The sequence below is a fragment of the Megalobrama amblycephala genome, linkage group LG23 (assembly GCF_018812025.1).
Source record: "Megalobrama amblycephala isolate DHTTF-2021 linkage group LG23, ASM1881202v1, whole genome shotgun sequence".
Lineage (NCBI taxonomy): Eukaryota > Metazoa > Chordata > Actinopteri > Cypriniformes > Xenocyprididae > Megalobrama > Megalobrama amblycephala.
This window is the reverse complement of record NC_063066.1, coordinates 5,087,614-5,098,520: the sequence shown is the minus strand read 5'-3', so window position 1 is coordinate 5,098,520 and position 10,907 is coordinate 5,087,614. Positions and strand designations below refer to the sequence as shown.

At 34.5% G+C, this 10,907-nt stretch overlaps 1 protein-coding gene across 1 annotated transcript; it reads right to left on the bottom strand.

Annotated features, from left to right (window-relative positions):
* Positions 1-2,629: 2,629 nt before the first annotated feature.
* thoc3 (THO complex 3) lies at positions 2,630-6,542 on the bottom strand. The gene is made up of 6 exons (XM_048176798.1): positions 6,315-6,542; positions 5,387-5,543; positions 5,107-5,311; positions 4,842-5,003; positions 3,470-3,570; positions 2,630-3,387 (listed from the first exon to the last, which is right to left on the bottom strand). Exons 1-6 carry the CDS (start codon positions 6,492-6,494, stop codon positions 3,224-3,226), a joined length of 969 nt encoding a protein of 322 aa, XP_048032755.1. The 5' UTR covers positions 6,495-6,542; the 3' UTR covers positions 2,630-3,223.
* Between the last annotated feature and the right edge of the window lie 4,365 nt (positions 6,543-10,907).

The window sequence follows — 10,907 nt, the reverse complement described above, 5'->3', positions numbered from 1 at the left end:
CTAAGGAGTCATTTCATTATTACATTTTAGATTGGGAGAAAATTCTGACTAATCATCTGATTAAAGGCACAGTATGTAATTTTCTGCTGCTAGAGGTCACTTATTCAAAACAAAGGCGTAGCTTGATGAAGCCTTGATTTCACCGAATCGTAGGAGGTTGTCTTCATGTCTACAGCCAGTGGAAAAGAATCCGACGGGACTCAGGCAGAAATCATATGCATGGATGAGATAATGTATTAAAGATTTATTAACATTACTGTAGTATGAAGCAGGGTGTCGCTGAAAACCGCTGGAGCATTTGCTAATGAGAGATGAGCGCGACACACGGCTCGAGAGCAGCTGAGCTTTTATTATGGCGCAGACGAGCTCTTTCGCTTCCGGTCATGAGTATGTGGAGTAAAGCAGTGCTGTTTATCATATTAGATAGTTGTTATAATGCTACTGAGCGTTCACTCGGCGGCTGCTGTGAGACACTTGATGCACACTGCAGTGAGCTAGATCGATATTAGGCATGGTAAAACATGGTAATGTACTCAGGGTAAATCAAGAAAACTGGATTTAAACAATAAGACTTACTGTGTTGAGCTATATAACATGATTAGTTTTCTGTCAATGAATGTATCCAAACAGTTGCTCACCGGTGTAATAAAACATGTAATATATTAAAGTATCTTTGGTGTTTCCATGGTTTCAAGGGTAACAAAGGTATGACATCATAGATAGTCGACGCATGGACACGGTCTGTGTCCTGGTTAAAATTGCTTATTTCTCTGGATTTAAACATTCCTGGAAACATTTGGGATAATGTAAGTACAAAAGTCAACAAAATATATATAAAATCTTACATATTGTGCCTTTAAATTGGACATCATGCATCACTAGCTCAATAACTCAATTTGTCCATTATTTATTTCTAAAGATACACGACAATGTATAAAGGGCTCCATTACCTTCTATGTTACATTATGGCCCCGTAGAAACAGTTTTTGTAAAAATAGGCTAACGATTGCGTCATAACCACTCGACTCTCTGTCGCACAGTAGAGAAATTACCGTACAGACAGGAGGAGAAGCTCGCAGGCAATAGTATGCATTAACTTAATATGGTGTACTGGCGTTACATTTTAAAATACTATACAAAATAATTAATCAGAATAATTACTCCTGCTCACTCACGCCAAAGAACTCCCCGCTCAAGCTCGCCGTCTCTGCAAGATTAACGATGGCAGTTTGCACGCACAGCTACTAGAAGATTTACATCTGTCAGACAGGTTGCTGACGTCATCAAGCTTAGTTTGAGTCTGCGCATCAGAAACGGAAGTGCTAAAAATCGCTAAAAATGGGCTTCACTTGTCTCAATTGAGTTCCAATGGGGTCGCTGTGTCCATTTCTTTTACTGTCTATGGGCACTGGTCATTTCACTCGGCGGCCATCTTTGAAATGCAATCTGTTTGAATGGGGAAACATCAAATTCTCCAAAACTGTTCGCCAACCTTATGATTAAATTTCATATTTGAAATCACCAATGAAATCTAACAACAACCGGCTCATAAATTTAGTTTCTAAACGCTCGAATCATGACAAAAAAAAAAATGTATTTTTCATGCTGGATCAAGCTAATGCGCATGCGCAGACCTAAATGCGCGTCTCTTCTGAGGCTCGAGTCTGACTGTTTCTATAGAAACCGGTGATTCTAACGGCCGCTGAAGTGACGCGATGACTTTACCAGTCGACGATTGGCTCTTATTTAGAAGGCGGGACTTATTCCGCCATATTGCGCGTTACACTTTCTCCCATTCAAAACAATACGAGTGACACGTCTTGTGTTATTCCCCGCCCCTTTTCAGCGCTGCGCTCGTTGTCTTTTGACTTCCGGCTTTTATTTCCACAGGGATCTTATGTATTTATGAATGAACTACTCATTTTAAAGTCTTCCCGTTCTACTGACATTCGTCAAGACACCCGCTTTAAACATTACAATGCTCATGATAACTTTTGTTAACTCTACAACACGTAAATCCACTTCACCAGCTAATTATTCAACAGCGATGCCATAGAAATATACAGGGCTACCGCGAAAACGGAAGTTCAAAGACAATATTCTAAAGATGGCGGCGCGCATGTTTCTCTGGAAAATAAGGTCTATAGTCTTCGGTGTTACTCCCAACACTGCTCATTTCAGATGAGATTTGAAAACATCTGATTGCTAGTAGTAGCAACTTGTATGAAGTTCTTCTGTCTGGTAGTTGAACGGGAACAAACCCAGTTACGTTTGCAATTTAATTGATGCTGTTTTATATTTTTTTTGTACATATTTTATAGTTTTCACATAATTTTATAGCATTTTATTCCTTGGTTTGTTAAATACACACAGTATTACTATGTTATTACTGTATCATGTTTGTTTTACAGCATCTCCAGTTAAAAACAAACGCATACTGTCTACTAAGTGGACATCTGAAAAATAAATAAAAAGTTCATATCTTGTTTATGCCCTAAGAGCATTAAAAACACAAATGAAAAAAAATCTTGACAGTGGTTATAATTCATGCATGAAAGGGTTAATATTTTCCAGCAAAGGATTTTGCGTTTACCATAAAATCATAAACACACAAAACATGTCATACAGCTTTTAAGTCAACCATACTTTATGAAACAATTTTCATTAAAAAATACATTTATTTCTGTAAAAAAAGAAAAAAAAATTCCTGTAATGGACAGCAATGCCATGCCTTGCCTCTTTGAGCTTATGATGCCCTCTGCTGGTCACTTATAAAACTAGAGATACAAGACATGCGTTTGAACAAAAGAATGTCAAGATTCCTAAAAGGTAAAATCCACACATTTTTCCCCCAAAATGGTCAATGATGGAAACAGCAGCATGCTCTGAAAGTCAAATGATTTTCAAGTCCTCTACTCAGATGTGATAACACCACTCAGACTAGACTTCTATCCATGTCTTGCCATCAATTTTTGGAAAAAGACTAACATTCTTATGTTCTAAAAATGAGCTGCAGGCTGTAGTTATTTATACTTGCGATTTAGACCTTGATCATTCAGGAACACATCAAGTAATATGAGAGCAGAACACCACAGTATCTTTGAACTATTTACAGCATTTGCTTCAAAATAAGTTGAAATCTAATACAAAGTAAGTCAATCGAACGAACTATTCATTAAACCTCAAAAGAGGCCGGAATAAGCTTGGGAAAAAACACTAGTCCTCAAGAGTCGTTGGGAAGTCCAAAGAGCTTGACGGTCCCTGCCTCTCGGTTGCTGTCGTATTTGCCCTCTTTGTCATCGCAGGCATACGCCAGCAGCGGTCTCTTCGGATGCCACGCTACAGTGAAGGTTGGAGACTCGCACTGAATCTCCCACAGCTTCTCACCTACAGCAATAACACCAAACATGAATCAGCTGGTAAAACACAATTCAAGCTTTCATGATCATTTCAAAATGCTTCTGCTCACCTGTCTCTACTTCAGCAATGTCAATGAAATGGTCCTCCGAGGCGGATGCCAGCATTTTACCATCATGACTGAAACTAAGCGTCCGCACAGGCCAGTCTAGTCTATGGGATTCAAGATATTATAAAAACATCACTTTATATAATATAAGATTAAAACATATTACAATGTGTTTGCCTGTCAACAATTAACAATCAATATAGTATTGTGATATTTTGCGTGGGGATATTGTAACGATGCACAATACACAATACATATGTGCTATGTGCTCATAATGCAGAAAAATAATAATTTAATAATTGTTCTTTGTAAAATTGCTTATAACAATATGCATTGTAAAAACAAATATATTGAATTGAGTGTGCAAACATTATTTGACAACTGTAATTTCTATTAAAAACATGAGGGAAAATATTAAACGTGAAATGAACAGACTGAGAACTTTATATGATAAAAACTTGTGGACATTTGTGAGTTAAAGTAAAAAGGTAATAAATCACAATATATTTTATAACAACATTAATTGCATTAAGTCATTTAAATGTTTCGGTTTTGTTTTGTCCATAGATAATCATAAAGTAAATACACCATAACATGAGCCCAGTGTTATTTCAGTATTATTTATATACTATACTGTATATTACTGATATACAGTATTAACATTTTAAATTAGTTTTTTTTATATTTTCTGATTTCATTTTAGTTATATATATATATATATTTCTTTTTTCTGTATATGTTTGTGTAAAATATATATATATATATATATATATATATATATATATATATATATATATATATATATATATATATATATATATACACAGCTATGGAAAAAATTAAGAGACCACTTAACATTGATTTCTGAACTTGGAGTGGTCTCTTAATTTTTTCCATAGCTGTATGTATATATATATATATATATATATATATATATTTTATTTCTTTTTTCTGTATATATGTTTGTGTAAAATATAAGTTTTTGTATATATATATATATATATATATATATATATATATATATATATATATATATATATATATATATATATATATATATATATATATATATATATATATATACCAAAGTTAAAAATACTAAAATTCATAAAACATATATATGTTTTGGCATTTTTAACTTTGTTTATATATATATATATATATATATATATATTACATAATATTATATTATATATATTACATAATATATTTTATTTCAGATTTATTTCAATTCACTTTTTTTGTTATATACATAGTAATAGTTAACAATAACCAGACTGCATCAACTGACCTAGAAAATAAATAATAAGATACTAAGTCAAAACTAAAAATTATGATTAAAAAAAATAAATAAATAAAATTACGATCATCTGACCTGGAGAAGCAGCGAACACACACCAGCTCCTCCACATCCCACAGGCTGACCAGGGCATCTGCACTTCCTGTGGCAAAATACTTGCCAGTGGGATCGAATTTAATGCAGATGCAGTTGGACGGATGGGCATTAATGGACTGTATGAGCTTGAGATCAGGGTAACTGGAACAGAGACAGAAACATGACATTTGATTTCCCATTATAAAATCACCCAAAAGTTCTGCTCCGCACACCAGCAGTCCATCACAACTACAGATAAACATACCTTAATATATTGATACAGCCGTTGCCGTTTGTCAGGAAGAACATGTCATTGTCATTATTCCAGGAGATCTCATTGACCTCAAACTTGAACTGCTCCTCGGCACGTGGACGGTGCGTCTTGGCATCGATGAAGGTCACAACATCGTCCTTGTTGCCTACAGCAATGGTCTGACCATCAGGACTCCAACATATGTTGATATTCTCCCCTAAAAGATGACAGTCAGTATCCCACAGATAAATAAATCTCATGATAACAAAAGATGACAGGTTTAGAGCTTCACCTTTCGTGCTGACTGTGGCCATGCATTTTGTGGTGCGGACGTCCCAGATGCGGATGGTCTTGTCTCCAGATGCGGTGACGAAGAGATCAGGGTTGGTGGGATGCCAGCACAGCTGATCCACACTGTCTCCATGTCCACGGTAATTGTTTTCCTTCACCTGATACAAGCAATATAGGTTCAAAGGTGAGCAAGATCATGTCTAATAAAACAAACAAACACAGCCAGCCTAATGCTACCTGAATCACAGCAGTTACAGTTATCATGTGGTATTACTTACAGGATTAGTCCACTTTTAAATAAACTTTTCCTGATAATTTACTCACCCCCATGTCATCCAAGATGTTCATGTCTTTCTTTCTTCAGTCGAAAAGAAATGAAGGTTTTTGATGAAAACATTCCAGGATTATTCTCCTTATAGTGGACTTCAAACGGTTGAAGGTCAAAATTACAGTTTCAGTGCAGCTTTAAACGATACCAGACGAGGAATAAGGGTCGTGCAAGGCGATCATTTGTGTTTATAAAGCATATACAGTTGTATTTTTTTCGAAAATGACTTATGGTTTCTCTAGATAAGACCCTTATTCCTCGTCTGGTATCGTTTAAAGCTGCACTGAAACTGTAATTTTTCTGTAATATCTTTTCGACTGACAAAAGAAAGACATGAACATCTTGGATGACATGGGGGTGAGTAAATTATCAAAAATGTTATTTAAAAGTGGACTAATCCTTTAATTACAGGCTAATCAAAGTAACAGAAATCTTGAAGATCGGTTATCATGGATTTTGTTTGTAATATAAAGAACTCTAACTGCTGAAATGTCGCTTAAATATTAATAATAACTTATTATTACTATTTAAACGACATTTCACAATAATTGTCTTATATATTTCAGTGTATACTGCAGATGATGGAGATGATAAACCTCACCAGTCGGTCTTTTTCCAGGACAAACACACTGGCGGTTTTGTCAAATGATCCAGACGCCAGACGTTTTCCATCACAGCTCCAGGCCACCGAATGAACTTTAGCACTGTGAGCCGGGAACTCTCTGCTTTTATTGTTATTCCTGAAAACCTCCTGCATCTCCTGATAGTACGAGGACGCCATGTTAGCTTGTCATTCGGCGCTTATTTCAGCTGCATCTTTAGTTACTTACTGCCACCCAGCGTACGGGAGTGACATGACACGCTAAATCATGTAAAAAAAAAATGGTATTTGAAAAACTGATATTAAGGAAGCCAATTTTCCTCTACATAACATGCTTTAATAAATCATAATTATGATTAAAAAGTCATTATAATGACAGATGATGCCAGCTCTGAATCAACAAACACAACTGCCAAATTTTCTATATATATTTTTTAATCATTATGATCACAACTTGTAATAATTGCTTTAATGAGATCATTGTTTCTGCCTAAAATAAATACATGATGTTAGCTAACTGAATGATTTGTATTTATAACATATAAACATTATTTTGACAGTCAACTCCTTAAATTGTAATGTAGAAACATGCATTTTCTGTAAAGCTGCTTTGAAATATGTATTCCCACATGAAAAAACACTATTATAGTAAATACTATAGTGTTTTTGAAGCATACTATAGTAAACTGTAGTAGTATACTGTATATATTATGGTATTTAAACACTTTGTTAATGAATGCTGCAGCATACTGTAGTAATAACTATAGTGAACTGATCAACTGTAATAAATACTGTAGTATACTTTAGTTTTTACTACAGTAAACAGTATTGGAGTATAATATACCCTATAGTTGTAGAAAACTTAGTGCAGTATTGGGTAAAGTAATTTGTTTATATTATAATTGTTATATTACCACAGCAACTATAGAATTACCACAACAAATTAATTCAAGTTTAATATAGTATGGTTTAAAAACACTATAGTATTTACTATAAATTACTATAGTATTTTTATGAAAAAAGCGCTATACAAATAAAATTGAATTGATGTGAATTGAACATAAAAGTCAACATTATGAGATAATATGTACAAAATTAATTCAAAAAGATGACATAAATAGTCATAATTATGACATCCTAAGTCATTACTATGAGATAAAGTTTAAATTATGAAATAAAAAATTATAATTATGACATCTATTATGAGAAAAAAAATCAACTTTTTATTTCCTAATTACTTTTTAATCTCATAAGTTGCATCCCAAATGACACACTATACACTATGTACTTATACACTATGCACTTATGCATCCATGTAGTGTGTGAATTGTAAAAGGTTATTTTGTCATTTAACAATGGGGTCTGATTCCCTTTCCTCCTCCAATACGTAATTAAAGCTGCGACAGTTGAGTGCATGAAGTGTCCAACATTCCATACTTCCTTTTTTCCGTTAATAGTGCATCATCTGGGTATTTAAAGCTGCAGTCCGCGATTTTTCCTCTTTGTCGCCATCTCTTGTTTGAAACCTGCAATTGCAGTCATATGCGGAATAGTTATCTGTACGTGCGTTGTGCATCGGCACAGCTCGTCAGCGCGGATGAATCTAATGCTTGCTGTCAGTCACCGCACCGGTGTGGATACTGTACTTCAGAATCACAGATTGAAAGTATGACCAATATAAGAATTTTCACTGGAAAATATCATCTGAACAAGTAACATGTCTGCCACTTTTGTTCTGACCAACTGAGGAAAAAAGCATTAGGCCTACGTAAATCTAACGATCGCTTAGCTCGGATCATGCCAAACCGTGCAAATTATTATTACTGTTATACTTTGTTCTCAAATCTTTAATTTGAGAACAAAGTATAACAGACGAACTGCTGCATGCTAAAACTTCCCACGGAAATCCACCATGTCGCTCTTATTATAAAACATTATTACAAGCTTACCGTTATGAATCGTGCTAAGATAATGAGATAGTTTTGAACACTGGCTGGTTATGTACTTGCTCAAAAATTGATTTTGGATCATTTTTAACCCAAAAAAGTTACTTTAAAGTGCACTTTTTCTTTTTGGAATTTTCTGTGTGAACACTCCTCTCGCACTATTTATACTTAAAAACATCATAGAATAGTGCATAAGTACGCGAATTGGGACACACCTAAAATTCGACTGTCATGATTTCAACTTTTTATCTCATAATTATGACTTACAGCATGTTCAAAACACCAAACTGCAAAAAAACATGACCAACATAAGTCATAATTTTGTAATAAAACATTACTAAAACAATATAAAAACTAAAACTATACAATTCTAAACTAAAAACGTAAAACTTTTTATATGTTTTAGCTGTTCATTTACATGACAACGGTGTTTTGTGGGCCTGAAAACGCTAACTTTTGAAAATAGGTTATAAAGTGCAAGTTTTTGAAAACAATACCATTATTATCTCTGTGTAAACTACAAAAACACACATTTATGAAAACGGTGACGTCATGCGCATGCGTATTTCATGTTTACGGAGCCCCGCACATGACATGCAAGAAAAAAAATTAAATCGTGAGCACAATTTACTAATTCGCTCCTTCGATTTATTGAATCATGCACACGATTTACTAAAACGAAATAGTAAATTATGCGCACATTTTAGTAAATTGAGGGAACTAATTAATAAATCGTGTGCACGATTTAGCCTACTATTTTTTTTCTGCATGTCATGTCCAGGGCTCCATACATGTTCAATCTATAGGCGCATAGTGTTTCTTTACAAATTGACATCGCCATCTACTGGCCTGGCAGCAGAATACAACGTATTTAGTCGTTTTTGAATAAAAATGGTGTAGTCTGTACGCGAAAAATGCAAAGATTTTTGGTACACTGTTTTAATGTAAACATACCCTAAATGATAACTAAACTTTTGCAATGTAAACACTGCATTTATGATACATTTATTTATTTATAGAAATTCTTAATTTTAAATTTTAGAAAACTGAATAAGGGCAATAATCTGGAAATACAATTATTTTCCAGTACTCTGTTTTTCCTTATCCAGACCTGGAAATTACTTGAATCAAACTGCATACTTTTTCCAAACTGCGTAGGAGCCCTGGATTATGCTGTACTCTCTACACCAACCTGGAAAAGTTCATATAGTGTGTTGTCTCCTTTTCTTCTCCGTCAACTCCTGCCAATCCCCTTCACACTAATTGTCCAGGTTCTGTTTCTCACTGGCAGATCCAGTTGCATTACCTGCTAATGCCCTCATGTATATTTCAATGCGCTCTTTGTAATGTTTTGCACTTTCTTTTGTTACAATGTTAAACTGAACGCAAAATCCCTTTTAGTATACAAACCACTTAGAGAATCTACAGACCAACTACCTAGAGAAACACACCACTTAAATGTTATTTTATCCTAAGGTACAACTTTTGTGTAATTAAATATTCAAGTTCAAGTTGATAAGATGTGGTGCTGACATGCATTTGTTTGAAAAATAGAAAAAACGAGGTATAAAGAGCAGCCTTTATTTCTTTGTAAGTTTATTCAGTTGAGTTTAAAAGGTATGTTGAAGAGGGATATTTAGATCAGTTCAAATAAAAACAAATACACTCAGTTTAAGCTTCAAAACACACTCATTTCAAGATCACAAATCAGATCAATCACCTCTCAGAGCTCTTATACAAAATCAAGCCTACACTCCAATAAGGCTGAAAAGGAAGAAGTGGTGCAAACAGTAAGGCCAAAACACATTCCAGAGGTGGTGAGAAATTAAGGAGCAATTCAAACAAGTCTCCTACATTAAAAAAGAGTGTAATGAGTCACGTCAACGTGGGTTATTAGAAACTCTACTGATGACAGTGTGAAAACAAGAATATATAATAATTAACCATTCAGATTTCTGATAAGTGATACACAATTGCAACCACAAGTAATTCAGTATTTGCAATTAATGGCCATATATTATTGCAGCTGTCAGATAGCCTGATGTCAAGAGGTCAGACGACCCAGGTAACAAAAATATATTCTAAGAACGTTTTGCTAATGTAAGTTATGAAAACGTTATTTCTTAACGTTCTCTCAGTGTTCAGAATGTCCAGTTTTTAAATGTAAAAAAAAAAAAAAACGTATTGGTTATGCAAATATTACAGAAACGTTACTTTTAAGAGCCCATTCACACTAGTGCGTTTTCGTTTTAAAAACGCATACATTTTGCTCAAAAACCTCGAAAACAGAGACTTTCAAATACGTTGCAGAGCCCATTTTAGTTTGAAAACACCAGGCTGAGGCCCTGTTTACAATAGTACGTTTTCATTTTAAAATGCATACGTTTTGCCACGGTTACGCCAGTCGCCTACACTACGCCGGCGTTTTCCAACCTCGAAAACAGAGACTTTCGAAAACGCTGCGGAGCCTGTTTTAGTTTGAAAACACCAGGTTGAGGCCCTGTTTACACTAGTATGTTTTCGTTTTAAAACGCATAAGTTTTGCTACGGTTACGCCAGTCGTCTACACTAAGCTGGCATTTTCGAACCTCAAAAACAGAGACTTTCGAAAACGTTGCAGACCACGTTTTAGTTTGAAAACACCAGG

Coding starts and splice junctions, on each gene's coding strand:
- thoc3 (XM_048176798.1), bottom strand. CDS start 6,494: ATGGCGTCCTCGTACTATCAGGAGATGCAGGAGGTTTTCAGGAATAAC. Junction 5,544..6,314: donor TCCTGGAAAAAGACCGACTG/GTGAGGTTTATC, acceptor TGCTTGTATCAG/GTGAAGGAAAACAATTACCG. Junction 5,312..5,386: donor GGCCACAGTCAGCACGAAAG/GTGAAGCTCTAA, acceptor GTCATCTTTTAG/GGGAGAATATCAACATATGT.